This window comes from Colletotrichum destructivum, chromosome 4 (genome assembly GCF_034447905.1).
Source record: "Colletotrichum destructivum chromosome 4, complete sequence".
In the NCBI taxonomy this organism is placed as follows: Eukaryota; Fungi; Ascomycota; class Sordariomycetes; order Glomerellales; family Glomerellaceae; genus Colletotrichum; species Colletotrichum destructivum.
In genome coordinates this window covers 2,859,584-2,880,412 of record NC_085899.1, presented here as the reverse complement: position 1 = coordinate 2,880,412, position 20,829 = coordinate 2,859,584, and the positions used below count along the sequence as shown (strand labels likewise).

Sequence of the window (20,829 nt, the reverse complement as noted above, 5' to 3'; positions counted from 1 at the left end):
GTTCAAGAAATCCCAGATTATGCATAAATGCCGACATGCTAATACGCCGGGCTTGAAATCAGCTGTCCCATACCTTCTTTGAGGGGATCGATAATCTTAGGATCTACGAGTCAAGTCAAGCAAGCCAACGCCGTGGACAGATCTGGGGTTTGGTGGACCCGTTTTGAAGACCGTTCCCGTCGTGCAGCATAGATAAGCGGGGCCGACCGGCAGAACGACACGATAAGTTATCTTGCCTCAGCGCTCACTGGCGAAATAGAATCCCGGGGGCCTCCCTAAGGAACAAGTACCGAAAAGCAACTGCTCAGGTGTTTGGTGAGAACCTTCAAACTCACTTGGATTTCCTTTGTCCTGTCACGGGCAGGTGACACCAAAAGAGCTCCTGCTGCCCGCAAATAAAAGCAGAACGAATCCCTGAAACATCCGACGGGCACATCTCTTGTCTTTAGTCCCGTGGTTTCGGTAGTCCTTTCTGGCTGACTTGCTCCTCTGGCAACTGCTAATCTGTCACCACTAAATACAATTGGCAGGCGGCTACCACACCTGCACTGACGCACGCGACACCCAGCGGTCACTACAGCGCTGCTGCCGTCTGTGAGCCCGCAATTATCGACTGCGCCCATCTTTTCCCCAGACTACATACGCCCGTCCGAAGCCTGAGGCACGACACGGCACCTTGGCGCTCAACTTCCCAATCCACCAACCCCTGGACCTACGGCGCAGCTTCCACTCCTCAAACCCTCTCACGACGCTCTCTAGACTCTCCATTGGACTCGGGCCGCCTTCCAGTCCAACCGCCATTCTCTTACCGTCATCTCGCTGCCCCAAATGCATCGCGCAGCAGTAAGGGCTTTGCGGACAACCTACCGATGTACGGCTCGTAGCTTCGCACGCAACACCCGACGGGGCCTCTTCGAACATAACCTCTCCACCACCCCCTCGTCCTTCGCGACCCGCCACGGCCTGCGATACTCATCTTCCTCCTCTTCCTCCTCCTCCTCTACGAACCAGCCTCACCACAAACCCGAGCATGCTGTCCAGCCGCTAAAGTCCTCCATGTACATCCGCCGCTTCTCCGTCGCCCTTGTGTCCACACTCGTCGGCTACGGCGCCTGGTACTCGTATAACGGCCCCAGTATCGACAAGTCCCAGAGCTTGACGAGGACCTTCACCACTGGCGCAACCGCCGGCGGCGATGCTGCCCCGACCCGCGCTGTTCTCGTTGTAGGCGCTGATCAGCTGCACACTGGAACCTTTGTCGGAGAGGGTCCCATCTCCAAAACCACCAGCGACGACGGCCGCAAGGTCATAGAGATGTTGACCCCCGAGCAGGCTACTCAGAAGCTGCGCAAGACGGAGCAGTCCTTCCTCGTCAACAGAGGCCAGGGTGTTCTGCGCTACGATCTTGTCCAGCTTCCTAGCAACGACCCTATCGAGGATGACCATGCCGAGAAAATTGTCGAGGTGCCTAACAAGGCCGCCGGCGTTACGGGCAACAGCAGCGACTGGATGTTCTGGGGTGTATTTGACGGCCATGCGTGAGTTTTCGCCGTTGAACCCAGCGCTTTGAGTATGTAAACTAACGCATGACAGTGGCTGGACCACCTCGGCGAAGCTGCGCCAGACTCTGATCGCCTCTGTTGCCAAGGAGCTCAACAACACCTACCAATCTTCCGCTGACCTGTCGCCGGCAGCTGATGCCATTGATGCTGCCATCAAGTCCGGCTTCACTCGTCTCGACGATGAGATTGTCAATCAGAGCGTCGAGAGGGTCCTCAAGGCCGGCTCCAAGACCATGGCCGCGGAGCTTCTTGCCCCTGCTCTGTCCGGCTCCTGCGCCCTCCTGTCCTTCTACGACAGCAGATCGAAGCTTCTGCGGGTTGCTTGCACTGGCGACTCGCGCGCTGTCCTCGGTCGTCGATCCGCGTCGGGCAAATGGACCGCTACCGCTCTGTCGGTAGACCAGACGGGCGGTAACCCAGACGAGGCCGCCCGCTTGCGCAAGCTCCACCCTGGTGAGGACCGAGTCGTGCACAACGGCCGAGTCCTTGGCGGTTTGGAACCAACCCGCGCCTTCGGCGACGCGAGCTACAAGTGGAGCCGTGAGATCACCAACAGACTCCGGGAATCCTTCTTTGCCCGCTCCGCCTCTCCCCTTCTCAAGACGCCCCCGTACGTCACGGCCGAGCCCGTCGTTACGACGACCAAGATCGAGCCCGAGAACGGAGACTTTGTGGTCATGGCCACCGATGGCTTATGGGAGATGTTGACCAACGAGGAGGTCGTTGGTCTTGTCGGCAAGTGGATCGAGAGCCAGGCCAGCGGCTCCTCGCAGTTCGACTCGACCTGGTCTAAGCTCTTCGGATCTAAGCAGTCCACCTTACCCGTCGAGCAGGCGAGCGACAAGAGCATCGACGGCCAAAAGACGCCCATTCGTCTGCAGCAGTGGGGCATCTCACCCGACGCTCCGGAGCGGTTCGTCGTCAAGGACAAGAATGTGGCTACGCATCTAGTCCGCAACGCCCTCGGTGGCAAGAACGAGGAGCAAGTCTCCGCTCTGCTGACTCTGCCGTCCCCATTCTCCAGACGCTACAGGTGAGTCAGGCGCAACGTCAAGGAATCGGATATGTATCAAGAAGCTGACATGAACCGAAAATAGGGATGACTTGACCGTGCAGGTCATCTTTTTTGGGAATGGCGAAAAGACGGGCGAGGTTAACCTCAACGAGGAGGCAACGGCCGCGTCGAAGCAACAGCCCGCCAAGGCGAAGCTGTAGAAAACGTTGCTGTATTTTGTTTCGACGGGATTACCGCCGACCAGTGGCTCTCTTGGGCGAAAGCGTCAGCCCACGTGTGTTTTATTTTTGTATCAAACTGGTGACCGCGACAGGGCGGTAAGGGAGGGGTATGAAAAGTGACCCCTACTTGCGCAAGCCGAAAGAAAGAAAGAAGGAAAGAAGGGCGTTCTTTGTTCTGGGAAGCGAATTACAGAAACATGCCCCCTCGAGCGAGGCATCTACTCAGAAGAACAACCCTCCACTCCCGCTTATTGTGAAATGTGGTTTGCCTGCCAATCAGAGATGAATTTGCTGCCTTGATGAGATTTGAATTACAATCCGTGGCCTGCATGATGAGCGAAGACACAGACTCGCGTATTCTCTCAACCTAACCGACCGTGCAACACCCCACGATTAATGCTGTGCCTCGCAACGATCCGGGGCGAGAGACGCACAATATACTGCATGGGTTCTTCTTCAAGCTTTTTTTTTCGTTTCTTTTGGATTGTCAATGACGGCAAAGCCAAGATATTTCAGCACACCCCCCCGCGCAGGGGATGGGTTTATTTTTTCAGTCAACCACCGCAAACGGTCCGAGAAAGCACTCGCACAGAAGCCTTCGACAATTCTCCTTCCTCAACCCTCACTCTGCGCGCACTCTTCCCCTGTCATTCCCTCTTTGTAAAGAAACAAAAAATTCGTTTCCCAAACTCAAAAACGCCTGGGGTTCCCGTGGTAAAGAAACGAAATACAAAGGACAGGTCAAAGCAAGACGAAAATAAACAGCAAGAAACTCCCAATAATGAAGCCACAGAGACCATATGCTGCTGGTTGATCTTTTTCGTGAGAATCCCAAAGGGGGAGGCACCGCGAGGGGTTGTGGAACAACATTTGTGTAAGCCAAATGGTTCCTCGACTCCCAGACTCGGGATTTTTGTTCGTTCGTTCGCTCGCTCTCCTCTTCGCGCGTCTCGTAAACTATCGTGTGTCTCTTCCAATTTCGTCGCTTGTAAATGATAGTCCGTGGCTGTAGGTACCGTCGGTCCAAAAACCGTAACTCTTACACTCTGAAGAAAGTTGTCACTTCTTCTTGAACGATCCCCCGGCAGTCACGAATCATTTTAAAGCCTGTTGGCAAAGGACCATATACACCGCATCACCGATGAACCGCCACCGAGAATCATGAGTGGTGTTGATATTGGCCGTTCTGCTGCGAGTGGTGATGGTCGTCGTCGCCATCATGGTGCAAGGTAACGCTGTTGAATTCCTCAAAGGGGTCCACAGCAACCTCGCCGCCAGGAGTAGCCAGGCCGCTATCCAGGGGAACTCCCTTAAGGCTGGCTTGCATCGGGTGGGAGCCGCTGAGATCTATGCTTTCGCTTTCCTTGACGTTGCGGAAATTGACAGTATCGATGCCACGCCCTGTGACGGGAACAATGGGCGGCTTCATGTGACGAATCAAGGCCCATTGGGTCGTCTTGAAGAAGGGGTGCGCTTTGATGTCCGAGGCGCCGGCCTTGGCGCCTAATCTCCGGTTCTCGTCCTTGATGAGAAGCTTGCGAATCAGGGACTTGCAAAGACTAGGACTCGTTAATATTTGTTGCTCAACCGATTAAGAATACAAGGCTTACTTGGATAATTGCGGTGCCCCCGCATGGTCGGGAAAGGGAATGTCTTCTCTCAGGATGTTTGCAAAGGTCGCGTTCCGGTTCTTGCCCTTGAAGGGGGTAGTGCCGTAGAGCATCTCGTAAATCAAGATACCCAGGGTCCACCAGTCCACCGCACTAGTGTGGCCGCTACCCTTAATGACCTCCGGTGCGATGTACTCTTCTGTGCCGACGAATGAATTGGTGCGGAAGTTGGCGATACATGATCGGGTGTCGATGTGCAATGACGTGGTGCTGGTACCCGTCTTGCCGACAATCATGGTGGGCTTTCCACCAGGGTCGGATTGCTTAGACAAGTCAAAGTCCGAAAGCATAATGTGGCCCGACTGGTGGAGCAGGATGTCTGTACAATATGTCAGCAGCCGATTGGTAAGCACCGTCATATGGCCTAGAAGACTCACTCTCTGGCTTCAAGTCGCGATAGATGAAACCCATCAGATGCAGATATTCCAAGGCCGCAGTGACCTCGGCGGCGTAGAACCGCGCATCCTCCTCGGGGATGCACTTGCCAGGGCGAGTCTGCAGCGCCCGGAAGAACTCTCCACCACTGCAATATTCCATGCACAAGTACAGGTAGTCCTCAGATTGGAACGAGTGGTAAAGCGTAACGATGAAAGGATGGTTACTCGTGGCCAGAATTTCTTGCTCGGCGAGTGCACGTTTGATCTTGTTCCGCTTTATCATTTCCTTCTTGCTCAACACTGCGTCGACGAGTCAGTATCGCGGTAGGAAGCAGAGACGGGAAAGTCAGGGGGAATGACGGTACCTTTCATAGCGTAGAGCCGGCTGCTCTTCTTCTCGCGGACCAGATAGACCTTGCCAACGTCTCCCTTACCAATCAACTTGATCTTGTCGAAACTCTGGGGGCCGACCTCGACGTCGCGAACCTTGATCGAGTTGGAGCTGTATGTCCTCCTGAAGGCGAGGCTGTTGCGATTCGGGGGCGGCAGGTTGCCGAGAACGTCCTTGTCAGGGACGCCAAGACCATGTCCGGCAGAACCGTTAACCTTGGACGGATCGACCATCTCGAGAGTGCCCGAGTCCTTGTCGAGCACCAGCGGGTCCTTGCTCAGCTCGGCGGTGGCCGGACGCTCGGCGCTGCCCTTTCCCTTGGAGAACAGGCCCTGAGCATTGGGGGCGCTGGCAACCCTCCTAAGTTTCCGAGCCAATTCCTCCCTGCCGGCGCTCGTGGTCTGCTGTTCCGGGCCGCCATCAGGACCTTGAATCTTGAAGTTGGGGGTATCTGGAGGACTGGGGGGCACGGATTCGTTATTGTGGTGGCGGAGGCCCGGCTGGCCCTGGTGAACAAAGTACGGGTTCGCGTGCGCGGTCGGACTGAGAGCCTCGTCGAGGGGATTGCCTTCGCTGGCGGTGGTGTTTGTCCTCAATCGGCCAACAGTGCCTTTGAAGAAGCTGCTGCCGAACTTGCTCCGGGCCTCTGGACGGGCGGGAGATGCATCTGTGGAGGATTGGAGGTGGGCGGCGGAGGACTTCTCCCGGTCTCGGTCGGCGCCGCTGTTGAGGTTGATGCGGAAGAGGTTCTTCAGTTTCTGGTTGAACTGGGCGGCGCCATTCTGGTGGGTTCGGCTGGCAGGCATTTCGAAATCTCGGGGGTGCGCTATCAAGCGACCGATGCCATGGCTGACTGGACAATTGCGGGAGAAGCAAAGGGGGGCCGATGATGTCGGAGAGGCAGAGAGCAGCGTTGGAAGGGAGATGCGGAGAGCGGCAGCAGATCGGACGCGAGGTGGAGGTGAAGGTTGAGTTGGGAGGAACGTTGAGACTGGCTGGATGCGGGAGTGTAAGTAGCGTAAAAAAAAAACAAAGGAGTAGGTAGGGTGGTGTAGCAAGGTCGGGTGAAAACAGAGGTGAATGGGTAGGGTAGGTGGGCAAGTGACGGAGATAATGGTATGGAAGGGGATTGTAGGGTAGTTAGTAGGTAGGTAGGTGAGGTAAGGTGAGGTGAGGGTCGAACCGAGTTAGTAATGTGGGCAGGCGGCTTTCCGGACGGCCTTGACACCTTCCCATGGCCCCCGCGCGTTGGTTCGATGAACGTGGGCGTGGGCGCGGGCGTGGGCGCGGCTCGCTCACTCACTCCCACTGTACTGGTGGTGGTCGGTCTCGTCTAGGCCCCATTGGGATCGCTGGGTCTCGCTGTTTCTGTCCAGTGTCGCCTCCAGCCCACCCCCTTCCCTTCTTCCCTTCCACACTTCTTCCACCACCATCCGCCTATCCAGTGGTCCTGGGGCAGTGCACCGCCTGGCACAGGGGGTAGCCCAGGACCATAGGACAGTACCGCAGCCGGCACGAAACGAGCGCGCTATTGCAGAGGGAAATGGACTCCCGCCAGGTATAGTTGCCAGCCACTGCTTCCCGGGGGGAGGGGGAAGGCAGACACCGAAGATTCAGGATGGGGACTGGTCGGTTTCCTTTGGCCAGGGATTGTCCGGTTCAGGCGGGCCCCCGGCCTGGGCCCGCCTAGGTTCCATTATTCAATAGGCTGGCTGGCTGGTCCTTGCGATTGGTGCTCTTTTTGCCGGCTTTTTCCCACGCCTCCCATCGGAAATCGTCTTGGAGAATGTTGATTGCGATTCCTCCTCCCTTCTGTGGTCTGTACCCAGCCCGTAGCTTTACGGTATGCGTATCTGTACTCTGTACCCGTACCTGCCCAGCACCTTTAAAGTCTGTAAGGCATTTCGCTGGTCTGATCCCCTCCCTGACTTGCCCAACTCTATATCTAGCGCTCGCTTCACTGTCTGACGGTTGGCTCGGGATCTTGTTTTGAATCGTTCATCTGCAGGGCGGCGGAAACAGGCCGAACAGCGGATGTCGGTTGAGGTCACTTGTCATGGGGGTTTCATGCTGGGGGAGAGTGATAGACACACACACACACACAGAGGAGGGGAAAGGAATCAATCGATGCGTTCAAACGAATAGACCTGAAGATCGGTTCTAGAGTGCTTCCAATGCGGCACGGCATCGACCGGTGGCCGACGGACCCAGGGATGCAATGCAGACGTGAGAGACGGGGGGCAACTGTTTGGTTCGTCGGAAAGTGGACAACGGCCGACTAGGGAAGGTGGCGAGGGGCTAGTCGGGTTGACGGCGCCGCGTGCCCAGGATTTAGCACGCAGACGGATTTGTAGAGCTCCAAGATACCGGCACACTGGCCTGTGGTTGATGGTGTGGTGTTGATGGCCTAAGGACCGAATTGAGGTAGACACTGATGGAGGAAAACAGCCTGCCACCACTGATGCAGTAGTGTAGTGTACCTACTTAGGTAGTCTGGTGTTACTAGCGCAAGGTTGCACGGCGTGGCAAGGCAGGTAGGTAGGTAGGTATGTGGGGTTTACACGTTATCGTGGTGGTGCCATTCCTTCTGCTGTATTGAGATGAAGTAGAGTGAGTGCCTCGCAAGTATTGGCTGAGTCCTGGTCGCAAGTCTGGCGTGGAATACCAGCGCGACGAAAGCCTTTGCCCCCTACTTGGTTTCTTAATGAGGGGCTTTTTCTTCTGTTTTTCTTTTGGCTTCAGGCATCTGTGCTCCATTTTGCATTTGCATATACGTCCCATCTTTGTTCCTTCTGCTGGTGTTTTGCACGAGCCTCTTTTCAAGGACAGGGGGGTAAACTAAAAACATACATCGCCGACACAACGGGAACCTCGAGGTTACGGAAAACGGGAAAAGGATTGCCATTGCGCGCTGGATTTTTTTTTATTTTATTTTTTGCGATGGTCGGCGCGGTGCTCTGGCATGCAACGGTCAGCTCGTATCGCCTGCGCGACGCCGACTATTTATCTTGGCCCCGGTGCATGGGGCTTGCGCTCAGTACCAAGCCCTTGGGTTGAGCGTCTGTTTATCTCGTTCCTGTCATACTCGTCTTCCACATTGTGGCCATCGAGAAACGCGGCGCATTAACAAGTGCTGGAACGCGAACGAGGGTTGGGATATGTTTCTTGCTAAGCAGCGGCCCCCTGGATGCGGAGGTGTCATTTCACCCACCTCCTCATGCAACGTCCAGCGACCTCCCCCCACAAATCATCGCGCATCCCCACCTATGATGTAAGATGCCCGCTGCGGCCTGAACTGCCAAATTACCAAGAGCCGCAACGCCAAGTAAGCCCTTTCAAAAAGTCATCATGCCTGGACGCAACACATTCCGGCTCATCCGCCACCCGTCAAGTGAGGTCCTGACAAAGCATCCATGCTGGTCTACCGTCTGGGGAAGTGGAAAAGCGTCCAACGGCCTCCCCCCCCCAGCGGCCGAGCCCGTAACCGAAAGGTACAGGGGCCGTCTCTTAACAGCGGGCACCCCAGTCGTCTTCTATCCCTGAAGAGGCGCAGTCGGTCAACCAACCTTCCTCCGAAACCGTGTCACGAAGCTTGGCCTTTCGGGTTCCTGAACTTGCGTTCCTCGCCTCGCCGTCCGGTATCTCTTGCTGGTATGGTCGCCGCTTCGATGCAAATCCGTTGCCGCTAAAGCTGACTCAGGGCCACGACACGCTGTTCAATGGTCAACTGCCTCGCTCACCCTCAGCTCCGTTTCGTTGTCTTCCTCTTCGCTTGGCATATTCTGATCTCGCAGGAGCAAAAGGTCCTTGAGCCTTCGCCTGTTGTTGCGCCACGTGTAGAAATCTTCCTCCTTCTGATCCCGGATAGACGGTGTGATCTGGTGGCCCACTTTGTCAAAGAGGTAGTCCGGGAGTTCGGCCCCATCGTCGGGAGCATATCGTTTGAACGACACTTGCGGCCCGTCCCCTACCTGCCAGGCGATTGGAAGCAAATGTAAATCCTGCAAGTGAGATTTGAGGTGTGTCGGTGTGGAGAATGCTTGAGGCGTCTGCTGCTCGGCACATTTAGCCCAGTTACACCCAAATGGTGCCTTTCTCACATGGACCACGAGGACATGCTTTTGCAGCGTCGCAAAATTGTGCAACTCGGCCTGGCATCCCTTCCACTCGCAGATGAAGACGTTGAAATGTGGGTTCAGTCCCTCGTAGATGGCTCTTGGCTGTGGCGATGGTGCCTTTGGTGGCCGTCCTCGTCTTTTCCCAGCGTACATGGCGCCGGTCTTGGGCCTGTCCGGCCGCAGCTTTCTCGGTCTCGGCGACGGGGCCTCGCGCTGTGAATTTTTTTGCCCCGTGAGATTTGGACGGAAGCCCTTTGGCCGGCCACGTTTCCGAGGCGGCGGCGGAAGCGTTGCCCCGTGAGGAGCTGCATCGGGTTCGATAGCCGCGGCATCTGGCAAGACCGGCTTGGCGAGGCTCACATCCATTGCCGCTTGAGCCGCCAATCTTCTGAATCGGGGAGACAGGTCCGGCGTGATCAAGTCATCGGCGTCGTCCTCTACTGTCTTTGCGGGAGTCGCCTCTGAGCCCTTTCTTGGGCTTGGATTGAGAACCACGGCGAACGATGATCGTGGGGCCGGCTGGGCTGTCGATGTCCTCTTCTGAGGAACTGGCGGGAGCGGAGGCAGTGGTAGCCCAGTGCCAGACCGATTCAGAAACATATCCAGGGTACGTTGGCGTGGTATAGACGGGTTCTCTAAGCCCTTGAACGATGGTACCGCCCCGGCCTCCGTTTGCATAGGCGGGGGCATGATTCAATCTCGATATGAAGTGCGGACGAAGAAAAGTAGAGGACCTAGTCACTGGATTTCTCAGAAACTTGACATTGCCTAATGGAGTGAAGAAGGTTGAGGTTTTGCCGTGAGATGGTACAGATAACGGATACGGGCTTCAAGGGAATCAGCTCATTGGCCCTGTCGTTCGAGAAGGCAGTTAGGTAGTCGGAATGTCAAGGTTGAAGTGTCGAGATGAGCCAACGACGCGTTGATAGGCCAGAGGCGCGACTCGGCCAAGGGGGTGGGAGGGATCGGCTATAAGCGGGGCTCCGTTCTGTCTGTGTTGCCGGCCGAATCTCAGGCCCTATTTCTCCAACAGAACTTGAATGAGAAGGCGCAGACTCACCCATCTAGTGTCACGAATCAACGAGAGTTTTGTCGCATCATTGGAAGCGCCGATGAATTGGACAACTGAATAGCAGCTTGGAAATCACTTTCTCACAGTATTCGGTGGTGCTATTACCTATTGTCTCGAGTCAGCAACTGTTCCCGGGCTAGGTTCACTCAGTGTCTTCATACCCACGCGCAAGCCAGTGCAATTTCTAGAATAGATTGACATCTGGGTTGGGTTTCTTGTTTTTTCCCTTTTCGTCTTCATTTTATGTGTATACGTATCTGAGAATTGACCAGACGCCATTGTGAGTGTGTGGGTGCTTCAGGTGCAACACACAACCGTCGTCCGACCTTATCCCGCTGGTTCCAATCCAAGTCTCTTCATACGACCTGACATCATTGTGCCACGCTCGTAACCGTTATCGAAATGGAAAAAAAGATGAGTAGCACTTTGAACGTTGGGGGGAAAGCGCTTTGCCAGCATGGAGGCTGTTTCTAGTCGTTCCCCAAAATTACACTCGGACTGAGCCGGAAGCCGGAGAGGGTACATTATTAATCGGGGCACGTCGTTCGGCCCTCCGCAGATGCCGTCATGGACCCGACCAATGGTCTAATCTAACGTACGGTGCCAACCACATGCAAGCACTCTCTCATGTAGATTTAAAGTCATCGTCCCCTCGTTTCATTCCCGTGATCACTTTCATATTTGCCTATTGTTCCAAGGATTATTAATCACCACATTTTACCCCTTTCCTCCATCTCCTCGCTTTGATACCTGAATATGGCTTCCAAGTCCTTCTACGCCATCATTTCCGGAGTCGGCTCCGGAACTGGTCAGAGTCTACTCATGTACATCTGTGCACGGCCGGAGCTAACTCGATTACAGGCCGCGCAGCAGCTATCCGCTTCTCCAAGGCATACACCGTCGTCTTGCTCGCTCGTAAGCCGGAAAGCTACAACTCCATCGTTGACGAGATCAAGCAAGCGGGCGGGCAGGCGTTCGGCCTCACCGCCGACGCTACGGATGAGGCCGCCGTGAATGTCGCCTTCGAGACCATCAAGAAACAGCTTCCCGGAGGCAAGCTTGCCGCCGCCATATACAACGTCAACGGCGGATTCGCCCGGAAGCCGTTCCTCGAGCTCAAGAGGGAGGAGCTGGATGCCAGCCTCGACGCTGCACCGTACGTAGTCTGATCCCTGGAACAATCGAGACTTGCTTACACGGAGCCATAGAAAGGGATTTTTCACATTCGCGCAAAAGACGCTGCCTCTACTACTTGAGTCGGTGCCGGAGTCGCCTCACCCGCCATCCCTTATTATCACAGGAGCAACGGCGTCCATCAAAGGCTCTGCCTTGTTCGGGTCGTTTGCTGCCGGTAAATTTGCCCTTCGTGCTCTAGGCCAGTCCCTGGCTCGCGAGTTCGGACCCAAGGGCGTTCATGTATCACATGCAATCATTGACGGAGGTATCGACACACCTTGGGGCAAGGATTTTGTTGCCAACAATGGCGTAGAAGACGGCAAGATTTCCCCAGACGCCGTAGGTCCAGATCATACTCGCCGCATGGAACCTTGGCTAACCAGTCCGTCCAGATTGCGGAGACCTACTGGCACCTGCACACGCAACACCGGTCTGCCTTTACCCAAGAGGTTGATATCAGACCCTATGTAGAGAAATTCTGAGCGGAAGGACCTTTCTATGACTTGAAGAGTCGAGCCGAGATGCCAACGTTGTAATACAGAAGATTCGCCACCTTAAAACATGGCGCGTCTAAGTATTTAGAGACCTCAAAATGATATCCCAGTGATAGCCTCACATATACCCATCTTCGGATCGGTACAGTGCACGTCGCGAACGTAGTCATACTTCATTGATCTTAGGGTGAGAGAGTAGACGAATCCGCCATCGTGGCCTGGCGTAGCATCCACGCGGCCGCCGGATGAACCTGGTCATGCAGGTGCTCGAATCGGCCTGTTTCGTGGTGATGCTCGCAGCCTCGGGCGAGTACATAAAGATTGCTTCATCGTTAGCAAATTCAGGATCCGGACGCCTCGGCAACTGCCGTGTTCGATTCCGCCGGCGGAAGCGTGCCGCCGTTGATTGCCAGCAGACGCTCCTCTTCCCTCCTGATGCGAAGAGCCTCGGTCTCGGCCCGCAGCTTCTCCAAGTTCCAGACTCCGTCGTCGTCGTCCTCTTCCTCCTCGTCGTCCTCTGTTGTACGCCAGTTGCCACTCTCGAAAAGTGCACGACCAGTTGCCTCCTTGGCTTTCTTGGCCTGCTCCTCGGCAGCTTTCTTGTCCAAGCGTTCCTTCTTCCACTTGGCGAATGACTCGGGGGTGACTGGTGTGAGGGTTCCAGTAAGTTTGTGTCGTTCGGACTCGAGGAAGTCTTCGAGTGTGAGGGTCTTGAGGGGAGACTTGTCCAACAAGGCCTTCTCGGCGGCTCGTTGTTCCTTGGTCTTGAGAATGAATCTGGGGAGTCTCGTCAGTCTTCAACTTCGCCTCTGGCCGCAGTTGACTTACCCCGGTGGCAAAGCATGCTTATATTTGCACTTGTCGCCTCCGTTTGGACAGACCCAGAACCATCCGTACTTGCCGTCCTCGATGGCCTCGACAAAGAACTTGCAGACCTTGTCGGTAGTGGTTTGTTGGTTGCCCTTCTTGGAAAGGACAACCGAACGGAGCTTCTCCTCGTCCCAGTCGGCAGATGTCTCGGCCTTCTTCTTCTCCTCCTCTTCCTTGCGGGTATCCGTATACAAGTTCTTCTTTTCCGTCTTTCGTTCATCTTCGAGATTGTGGGAAAACTTGCACTTCTTGCCTTTCTCACAGTTGCCCTTTTTGAAGAAGATGCAGACGACGGTCTTGGGATCGACACCGAAAGGCACCTTTTGAATCTGGGCGGGCTTGTTCAGGAGCAGCTCGGTCTCCCTCTTGGCATCTTCCGCTGCCTTCTTCTCTCTCTCCCTTTGCGCCTTCTCTGCCTCTTTACGCTTCTGCTCAGCGCTGCCGCCGTTCTTCATCGACGAGTGCAGCTGGGCAATCTGCTTCTGTGCCGCGCCTCCTTTCTTGTTCTTCATACCAAAGGTTTTGTCCTCGAGGGCCTTACCGGCCGCCGGCTTCTTGGCGGCGCCCTTGTCATTCTTCTTCGGAGGCATCTTGGCGGGGTAATCGGTTGTGCGACTAAGGAAAAGTTGATGGATTGAAGTGGAAAACTTCCGAGACGAAGAGGTGGCCGCTTCGGCTGGGTTCAGTCTAGGTTTGTGTTGTTCTGTGGTTGACAGCGGTCGGGGGCTAGCAGGTTCCGCTGAGATCGACGCAACGTAAAAAAGTCGACACTGAATGTGCAAAGAGTGGGAGAGGCGTGGATGAAGTCAGAAGTTCAAGGCACAGTGGGCGGGTCACGTGAAGGGCTGGCATTGGTGGGGGCGGAGGGAGTGTCAGCGCATAGCAGACTCGACAAGGGGGACTGGGGTTACCGTAATGGAAATGGAGGAAGCAAGCGAGGAAGTCACTACAGCGGCCGGCCTAGCGCCGAAAGCTCCAGTGGTCTAGTTGTCCGTTCGGCTCAACACCATCCTCATCTCAAGCTCTATGTGCGACGTCGAAGCATTCAAACTCACCAAACCTGACGTCTAACCGATCCAGCATTAGAACAATGTAAGTCGAGATCTTTTCGAGCTATTCTATACCTGGGTTTGGAAAGTACAGCAAGCTCATACTCCGAGTCGCAGACATTCAGGGCTACCTACCTGCCACGACACCCATAGCACCGTTGCGCAAACGATCCCGAGGCCATCATGATTTCCGACAACGATCTCTACCGCCTCGCAATTTTCCTCGGCTCCGCTGCCATGGTTCTGATTATTCTCTACCACTATGTCGAAGTCAACAAAGAAGAGGAGCTGCCGGCGAAGGCTGCGGGCCCCGCGAAGCCCGCGAAGGCTGTGTCATAAGAGGCGTGTAGCTGCACGGAATTGAGGCAATGGTAACCAGGGGAAGATCAGCTGTACAATACCCGACGACGAAAAAAGCAGAGCGTTTGCAATTACTCCATGACGGTGCCACGCCTTGGGCGACACAAGGGTACAATCGGCATCGGAAAGGACAAGTGATGGCGGACACGGCGATAGAGACTCTTGCCGCAGGTCAGCACAGCGCTTCATAGAGCTCCGAGCCGTTTTGATGTGCGGTGAAAGCGGCAGATAATCGGAAGGGGCCACCAAGTCCTCGTTCCAACGTACACAATTCAAGCTCTCAAGCACCACCTTTTGGCCGAGACTCGCTTCAGCTTGGGCAGGCATGTTCTCGACGCAACCTTAGGCTTGTATTTGACATGCTGTTCGTTGCCAAGTGTCAGAAACGAAGACTTGCAAGACCGAACATTTTGCGTCAGGGAGAAGCTGCCTAGGCAGCTTCGGTAGTCGCTCTTGAACCGAATGAAAGTACTGCAAAGCTCCAACCCCGTTGAGGCCACCAGTTCCACCCAACTACGAGTAGACTGATTCGCCTTGTCTGGTTGATATTGCCTTACTCAGACTTCGGTTGAAGGATACTAAATCGCCTTGCCAAAGGGTGATGCCCCTCTCCACCTTCAATTCGACATCGTCACTGTGGCGTAACCCTCTGGACTGTTAGTATTCCGCGTGTTGATTTCATTTGCTAAAATTTCGGTAGACACGCTCGGAAAGGAAACTGACGGAGGGAAACTATGAAAATGAAGCGAACGTGCTTGAGAGCAGTGAAATAGAAAAACATTGACAGACAGGGAGATGTGGCCGAGTGAGTACCTAGGAGGCAGCAGCTCGTGTGGACCCCTGTCTTCGAGCCTGAAACAGACTAGCGCCTTTTATTCGCCGCCCAAGGACTGAAGTCTTTACCTCAGGCCCCTCTTGTTTTGGTCAGGCGCGCCCGCAGCCTGCCGCTTCGCGCAGGGCCAGACGACACTTCCCGCTGGCAAAAACTGGCCTGTCTCCTTTCCGTTTCCGCCTCCCCCTTCCTTCCGCATCCTCTCTTCTCCAATCCTGGGCACCCTCAAAAACCCAACTCTACAAGACCTCTTGACCTCTCCAGATCGCACTCTCCTTCCCTTGCTGCATCGCATCCGCAGCTTTTGTGTTCTCCATTACTTTCTTCTCTAAACCGACCACTTCTCACAAGACCTGAATCGTCGCGCAAACCATCCGACGCGTCGAATTATTCTTTTACTTCGCCACAACCTGACATCACATCGCGCTCTTCGCTGTACCAGTAGGAAGAAGACGCCATCGACCCAGCTGCTAGTCCACTGCAGCGACTTTGTCACAGACATAATTTTATCAAAATAACCGACTATTCCAAATCCATATCCATCATGTCTGGCAAGCTCGACCAGTCTCTTGACGAGATTCTCTCGACTCAGCGCCGCTCTGCCGGCGGACCCGGTCGCCGCTCCCAGCGACGATCCACTGGTGGTCGTCCCGCAGCCGCAGCCCCGGTTGGCGGTGTTCAGAAGACATCGAAGCCTGCGCGTGCGGCCGCAAACAAGCCCAACGCTGCCAAGCCCGCGCCAGGCACTGGTGACAGCAAGGTCATCGTGAGCAACTTGGTAGGTTTCTCTTCTCGCGTCAGGCTACCAGACACCAACTAACACATCCAAAGCCCAAGGATGTCAACGAGCAACAGATCAAGGTATGTTGCCGATAAGGCTCCTCAGCTGTCGGACTTTGTTCGACATGTCATTTCTCGCCCGTCCTCCTTCCCAGCCGGCGTCGTAGCGAGATCAAACCTTTGGGTGGCCATTGCCACTTGCCAACCGGAATTTGCCAAGACGCCGCAAGACTCCTTCCACGATATTGCGATCCTGAAATACGGCGCAGAATCCTTCGGAAGTTGAGCACATCCCTGTCGCGCGATCACAGTATCCCTCTCGAGTAGCCTGGTCAGCACTCGAGCAGATGGTACCGCCGACTGAAAACGCGGGATGTTGGCTGTCTATGACGCATGTCCACATGATCAGCTTTGTCTGATGCTGCTCGCTCAGCACGACAATGCGATCTTAGAGTCTTTCCCAGCGAGCACAGCAGTGAGCATCGGCACAGTATAGATGATGGCTTCGATATTCGGCTTCATTGCTTTCGAAATGCCAATCTCTCGGGCTTTTGGGTTGTGCTCATGTGGAATTTGAAGTCCACAAGGCGATCTCAGGTGCGGTCTGAAGGCCCCCCTGGTTCGAGTTTGGCCTGCAACAGCTGTTACGACTTGGGGTGATACCCTTCGACTTGATAGCGACTGAGCACGAGACGATCCCATGCGTGGACTTCCGGGGGCTAGACGCTGACGCGCGCACTAACGCTCACTGCTCTGCTCGCTGTCACGTTTCGCGTGCTCTCAACTACTTGGGTTTTTCGGTCTTTTGCCCCAGTGCGGCGCGGATTCGGACGACGATCGTGACTAAAAAAACCAACGCTTGCGGATAACTAACATCGACTTTCCCCTCAGGAGTACTTCATCACATCAGTTGGACCTATCAAAAGAGTGGAAATCTCCTACGGACCCAACTCTGTCAGTCGCGGCATTGCCAACATTACCTTCCGCGAGCCTGATGGCGCTAGCAAGGCCTTTCAGAAGCTGAACGGTCTTCTCGTCGATAACCGCCCCATCAAAGTGCGATCTACTCTGCCCTGCGTCTCTACACAAGTCTAACTCTATGCAGATCGAGATTGTCGTTGGTGCTTCCCAAGCAGCTAACGTCATCCCCCCCACTAAGAAGTCGCTTGCCGAGCGCACTACGTGAGTGTCAATGCGACATGCACTCTTAGGAAGCAATACTGACCAAGTCAAAAGTCAGCCTAAAGCCCAGCCCAAGTCTGCGGCCAACGACAAGCGCAACAACGCCAATGCCAACAAGGGTGCCGCTGCTGCTCCCGGCGCTCGTGGCAAGAAGCCCCAGCGCCGCGTACGCACCACTCGCCCTACGAAGAAGACCGCAGAGGAGTTGGACTCGGAGATGGCTGACTACTTCGAGTCGAGCGCCAACCCCGCTGGCGAGAATGCTGCCGCCCCTGCTGCGGCTCCTGCCGCCACTGGCGGTGATGCCCCTATGGAGGACGAGATTATGTAAAGACGGTCGCAGTTGAAGCTTGATTTCAAGCTCGCCTATGGAACCCAGGATTGAGAAGGTCTAAGAAGTACATTGCGCGGGGATGCCCATGATCTTTCCCTTTCTTTTCGCGCTTTGTGGAGCACTCTTACAGACTGCTGGAAGGAGAGCGAGCACATGGAGGCTACGGGATTATGGCCTTGGTTTTGACATGACTTGTTTTTTCAAGCTTGCAGATTGCCTCACTCAACCCTCCAGCACCAACCCAAAACACTACAAAATGGTGTTTCCAGCCTCATTGAGAAGGAACACCTACCAACCATTCGTCTGCTTCGCCCAGGTTATAACAGGGCTTGTATTATAGCGAACCCCCCCAGTAGGACAGACTTAATTACACAAAGCGCCGGGCCCCCAACTTTACATGTCTACATTTGTGATGCTACGATGTTAAATCCACATTTGACTATGCGAGTTCCTATGAAGCGACTGGTTGTGGTCTTGGACCAACCTGCCGTGTGGGTGTTTGTCAAGTTTTCAAGTGGTACACTAACTGCGATTTGTAGCGTCATGATTATGTATATCCCTGTGTTACCTACCCACTCATGGACAACAAGACTAGCGGGGCACAATAGAACGAGGATTGCAGGATATCATCAGTCAAAAGAATGCATGGTCGGAATTGTCGGATCAATTCGTCTTTTGAAACAGACTCGGGCACTAACTGCCCACAAGGGACCAGATGATCGTCTTGAGACAGTAATAAGAGAATCGTGATATCTCATCCGCTAAACACCTCCCCTCCTCCGTTTCTCTTCAACCTCCACGAAACATCTCTCCGGCTTGGCACGGGCTGTTAGTGTCATGCTAAGGAGGGGCCCCAGTTCCCGCGGTTTGCCGCCGCGCGCTGGGGCAGATTGGCTATACGCTAATCAAACCCTTAACAACGCACATTTCCCCCTCGATTCGAGCCGACGATTATTCAACCTAACGAGCCGCCGCCGACTTGACATCGCCTTCCGCAGGCTAGATGAAGTCTTCCTGGTAGGGCAGGAAGCAGAGGTTCCATCTAGCCTCCCGAAGGAGCCGGGCGAACTTCATTCCCGGCGCAAGCGGCACTTCCGGGCCCAAATTGAACACCACCGATCGACTTTTCGACTTCGCTCCCTCAACACCTTTTCCCCTCAAACGATCGAAGACCCCCTCGAAAAGACAAACAGACACTAGGGTCGCTGTGTATAGCCACGGCAATACACGGCTGTGCTTGTTACAGAGCCTAACAGCAAACCCTACAACCTATCCTCACGAGGTTTCGCCCCTTGTGGTTTCCCTCGTGGCGGTATAACCTATCACGATATGCTTCGGACGGCTACTGGGACGTTGTGTAAACCAGCAGCCTGCGGGCTCTGGGTCGAGGGAGAGGAAATACTGGCGGAATCGCGGTTTAGGGACGACCAAAGCACTGTCTCGGGCAAGCCAGCGGCACCCAGAGACAGCTCGAACACATAGTTGCCTCTAGGCACGACTTGGAGGACGATTTGGTCTGTATCTAGTAGTAGTTATAGGCCTACGGCTCTCCACGCCACATACCCTTCGGGAGGTCTGCCGCAAGGGCGGTTGCGCCCTTGCCGCCATGGCGTTAAATACAACAACAACAACAACAACTCCGTTTCTCTCGCGCCACCGGGGATGGAGCATACAGTCCCAAATTTTCACGAATTATCTTTCTTGTCATCGTTTGATTTCAAAAGGGAGTGCATTCAGGTCGTTAGTCTAGAGCGTAATCCACGGTCTTCGTGCGGCCGAATATGCAGGCCGACTACTGCCGCGAAACCGTCTCGGTATGAGTTTTGGGTAGCGGGAGAAATGCTTTATTTCTCAGCAGCCTTGGCGTCGGCGACGGCAGCGGCGGCCTTGCCGTCATCCTTGCCGTCGTCCTCACCCTCCAGAGCCGGCATGTCGTCATCGTCCTCGCCCTCTTCGTCTTCCAGATCTCCCAAGTCGGGTCCACCGCCGCCACCAAGCTTGGAGAAGTCGATGCCACCGAAGTCGCCGCCAGCACCTCCCATGCCGGGCATGCCACCTGTTGGTCTCCGTGTTAGCTCATGATCTTCGGGAGAAAGGGGTGTTGAAAATGCGACCCGCCAGCGTGGGGCACTGTGGCATGTGGTGCAAGGTTACGTACCCATGCCGCCGAACTGAGAGAAGTCCTCCTCGGTTGCCTCGTCCTGCTCGTCCTCGTCGACCCACTTGTCGAAGTCGGTCTTAAGGAAGTGGACTTTCTTGGCCTCCTTGAGCAGGCGGGGCCAGTACTCTTCCTTGAGCTCCTTCTTTTGGAGCTTGAGCTCGACGTTCTTGCCGGTGTGAATGATTTTGCTCTCGGCAGGGTCGATCTCGGCGTAGAACTCAAGGTCTACAGCATACGAGCGCTTCAGGCTGTCGGAGTGGCCGCTGAAAGACAGGCCGGTGGGCTTGAGGTCAAGCTTGAGGTTGGAAGCGGGCACATCGGGGACTGTGATTGTCACGTAGACAAAGTTCTTGGAGGCGTCAGATGTGCTGGAGCGCTGAGCCCAGAGGACTGTTGGAGAGAGGCACTGTTAGCTTTCGAGCCTGGTTCCGCCTCATATCGATGCTGGGTGTGCAGGGAACGGGAATGGGAACTTCATGTCGGAGATAATGGAGCAGCGGTTGGCATCGTCCAATGCGACAATAGGGGAGGGGGTTAGAGCTTGCACGTACCTTCGGGAGTTAACGTGGTGGCAGACATTTTGCTGGATGGTGATGTGTCGTGTAAGGAGCTATGACGGGGGGGTGAGGGGTAGTCCTCTTTTTACGCGGAGCGCAAATGAGTCGCAGTAGGCAAATCGCAAATGACAAGACGATCAAGGAAGAAGGATGTCAAGAGACGCTGTAGTTGTGTGAGGAATTGACACCGATTTGTTTGAGTTGCAGAAGGAAAGAGTTTGTGGTCAGAGTGTGGGAAGGAAGAGAAGCTGGAAGGAGGTTGTGAGGCTACGGGTTGGAAAAGGCTGGGTGGGGGGGCCCTTGATTGGGGGTGGTGGTGAGGTCGGTTACCGCCTGGAGAGATCACGGGCAATTGTAGAAGGCGCTCGAATCCGAAAGATTTGGCGGCAACCCACACTAGGTACTTGGGTAGGCAAACGGCCGGAGCACAGAGCGCCTGTGCTGCAGAGCTTGCACCAGCACTGGGCTACTGGGGAAGCGGAGGCGGCCAACCGCTGGCAGTACTGGCACCATGATTGGATTGCTGCGGACCGGACCCTGGCAGGGCTGAACGTACAGCAAGAAATCCCGTCCCTCCTCTTTCTCCCTCTGTCTCTCCCTCTCTCTGC

The 20,829-nt window shown here is 55.1% G+C and overlaps 8 protein-coding genes across 8 annotated transcripts; 4 read left to right on the top strand and 4 right to left on the bottom strand.

The window, feature by feature from the left end:
* Positions 1-457: 457 nt before the first annotated feature.
* On the top strand, positions 458-2,975 carry CDEST_06789 (Putative PPM-type phosphatase-like domain, protein phosphatase 2C family). Its single transcript, XM_062922948.1, has 3 exons — positions 458-1,538; positions 1,594-2,595; positions 2,660-2,975. The coding sequence occupies exons 1-3, from the start codon at positions 829-831 to the stop codon at positions 2,775-2,777; spliced, it is 1,830 nt and encodes a 609-aa protein (XP_062778999.1). The 5' UTR covers positions 458-828; the 3' UTR covers positions 2,778-2,975.
* Position 2,976: 1 nt separating this feature from the next.
* CDEST_06788 (Putative serine/threonine-protein kinase, active) lies at positions 2,977-6,472 on the bottom strand (the record flags this gene model as incomplete). Its single annotated transcript, XM_062922947.1, has 5 exons — positions 2,977-4,357; positions 4,409-4,787; positions 4,846-5,145; positions 5,211-6,227; positions 6,454-6,472. The coding sequence occupies 5 exons, from the start codon at positions 6,470-6,472 to the stop codon at positions 3,958-3,960; spliced, it is 2,115 nt and encodes a 704-aa protein (XP_062778998.1). The 3' UTR covers positions 2,977-3,957.
* Positions 6,473-8,934: 2,462 nt separating this feature from the next.
* On the bottom strand, positions 8,935-10,260 carry CDEST_06787 (Putative Zinc finger C2H2-type). The gene has a single exon (XM_062922946.1). The coding sequence runs from the start codon at positions 10,042-10,044 to the stop codon at positions 8,953-8,955; it is 1,092 nt and encodes a 363-aa protein (XP_062778997.1). The 5' UTR covers positions 10,045-10,260; the 3' UTR covers positions 8,935-8,952.
* A 749-nt stretch (positions 10,261-11,009) lies between these two features.
* On the top strand, positions 11,010-13,752 carry CDEST_06786 (Putative short-chain dehydrogenase/reductase SDR, NAD(P)-binding domain superfamily). Its single transcript, XM_062922945.1, has 5 exons — positions 11,010-11,234; positions 11,288-11,582; positions 11,635-11,941; positions 11,995-12,873; positions 12,925-13,752. The coding sequence occupies exons 1-4, from the start codon at positions 11,183-11,185 to the stop codon at positions 12,082-12,084; spliced, it is 744 nt and encodes a 247-aa protein (XP_062778996.1). The 5' UTR covers positions 11,010-11,182; the 3' UTR covers positions 12,085-12,873; positions 12,925-13,752.
* On the bottom strand, positions 12,425-13,912 carry CDEST_06785 (Putative Zinc finger, CCCH-type, Torus domain, ZC3H15/TMA46 family). Its single transcript, XM_062922944.1, has 2 exons — positions 12,925-13,912; positions 12,425-12,873 (listed from the first exon to the last, which is right to left on the bottom strand). Exons 1-2 carry the CDS (start codon positions 13,554-13,556, stop codon positions 12,438-12,440), a joined length of 1,068 nt encoding a protein of 355 aa, XP_062778995.1. The 5' UTR covers positions 13,557-13,912; the 3' UTR covers positions 12,425-12,437.
* Positions 13,913-13,914: 2 nt separating this feature from the next.
* CDEST_06784 (Putative oligosaccaryltransferase, oligosaccharyltransferase subunit ost4p superfamily) lies at positions 13,915-14,717 on the top strand. The gene is made up of 2 exons (XM_062922943.1): positions 13,915-14,058; positions 14,133-14,717. The coding sequence occupies exon 2, from the start codon at positions 14,199-14,201 to the stop codon at positions 14,352-14,354; it is 156 nt and encodes a 51-aa protein (XP_062778994.1). The 5' UTR covers positions 13,915-14,058; positions 14,133-14,198; the 3' UTR covers positions 14,355-14,717.
* A 586-nt stretch (positions 14,718-15,303) lies between these two features.
* CDEST_06783 (Putative RNA recognition motif domain, nucleotide-binding alpha-beta plait domain superfamily) lies at positions 15,304-18,032 on the top strand. Its single transcript, XM_062922942.1, has 5 exons — positions 15,304-15,985; positions 16,039-16,068; positions 16,879-17,043; positions 17,093-17,169; positions 17,224-18,032. The coding sequence occupies exons 1-5, from the start codon at positions 15,752-15,754 to the stop codon at positions 17,498-17,500; spliced, it is 783 nt and encodes a 260-aa protein (XP_062778993.1). The 5' UTR covers positions 15,304-15,751; the 3' UTR covers positions 17,501-18,032.
* Positions 18,033-18,885: 853 nt separating this feature from the next.
* Positions 18,886-20,527, bottom strand: CDEST_06782 (Putative co-chaperone protein p23). Its single transcript, XM_062922941.1, has 3 exons — positions 20,216-20,527; positions 19,662-20,054; positions 18,886-19,559 (listed from the first exon to the last, which is right to left on the bottom strand). Exons 1-3 carry the CDS (start codon positions 20,241-20,243, stop codon positions 19,348-19,350), a joined length of 633 nt encoding a protein of 210 aa, XP_062778992.1. The 5' UTR covers positions 20,244-20,527; the 3' UTR covers positions 18,886-19,347.
* Between the last annotated feature and the right edge of the window lie 302 nt (positions 20,528-20,829).

Coding starts and splice junctions, on each gene's coding strand:
- CDEST_06782 (XM_062922941.1), bottom strand. CDS start 20,243: ATGTCTGCCACCACGTTAACTCCCGAAG. Junction 20,055..20,215: donor CACCACGTTAACTCCCGAAG/GTACGTGCAAGC, acceptor TCTCTCCAACAG/TCCTCTGGGCTCAGCGCTCC. Junction 19,560..19,661: donor CTCTCAGTTCGGCGGCATGG/GTACGTAACCTT, acceptor GGAGACCAACAG/GTGGCATGCCCGGCATGGGA.
- CDEST_06785 (XM_062922944.1), bottom strand. CDS start 13,556: ATGCCTCCGAAGAAGAATGACAAGGGCGCCGCCAAGAAGCCGGCGGCC. Junction 12,874..12,924: donor AAGCATGCTTTGCCACCGGG/GTAAGTCAACTG, acceptor GAGACTCCCCAG/ATTCATTCTCAAGACCAAGG.
- CDEST_06787 (XM_062922946.1), bottom strand. CDS start 10,044: ATGCCCCCGCCTATGCAAACGGAGGCCGGGGCGGTACCATCGTTCAAG.
- CDEST_06789 (XM_062922948.1), top strand. CDS start 829: ATGCATCGCGCAGCAGTAAGGGCTTTGCGGACAACCTACCGATGTACG. Junction 1,539..1,593: donor GGTGTATTTGACGGCCATGC/GTGAGTTTTCGC, acceptor AACGCATGACAG/TGGCTGGACCACCTCGGCGA. Junction 2,596..2,659: donor CCATTCTCCAGACGCTACAG/GTGAGTCAGGCG, acceptor AACCGAAAATAG/GGATGACTTGACCGTGCAGG.
- CDEST_06783 (XM_062922942.1), top strand. CDS start 15,752: ATGTCTGGCAAGCTCGACCAGTCTCTTGACGAGATTCTCTCGACTCAG. Junction 15,986..16,038: donor AGGTCATCGTGAGCAACTTG/GTAGGTTTCTCT, acceptor ACACATCCAAAG/CCCAAGGATGTCAACGAGCA. Junction 17,044..17,092: donor TCGATAACCGCCCCATCAAA/GTGCGATCTACT, acceptor AACTCTATGCAG/ATCGAGATTGTCGTTGGTGC.
- CDEST_06784 (XM_062922943.1), top strand. CDS start 14,199: ATGATTTCCGACAACGATCTCTACCGCCTCGCAATTTTCCTCGGCTCC.
- CDEST_06786 (XM_062922945.1), top strand. CDS start 11,183: ATGGCTTCCAAGTCCTTCTACGCCATCATTTCCGGAGTCGGCTCCGGA. Junction 11,235..11,287: donor CGGAGTCGGCTCCGGAACTG/GTCAGAGTCTAC, acceptor ACTCGATTACAG/GCCGCGCAGCAGCTATCCGC. Junction 11,942..11,994: donor GCAAGATTTCCCCAGACGCC/GTAGGTCCAGAT, acceptor CAGTCCGTCCAG/ATTGCGGAGACCTACTGGCA.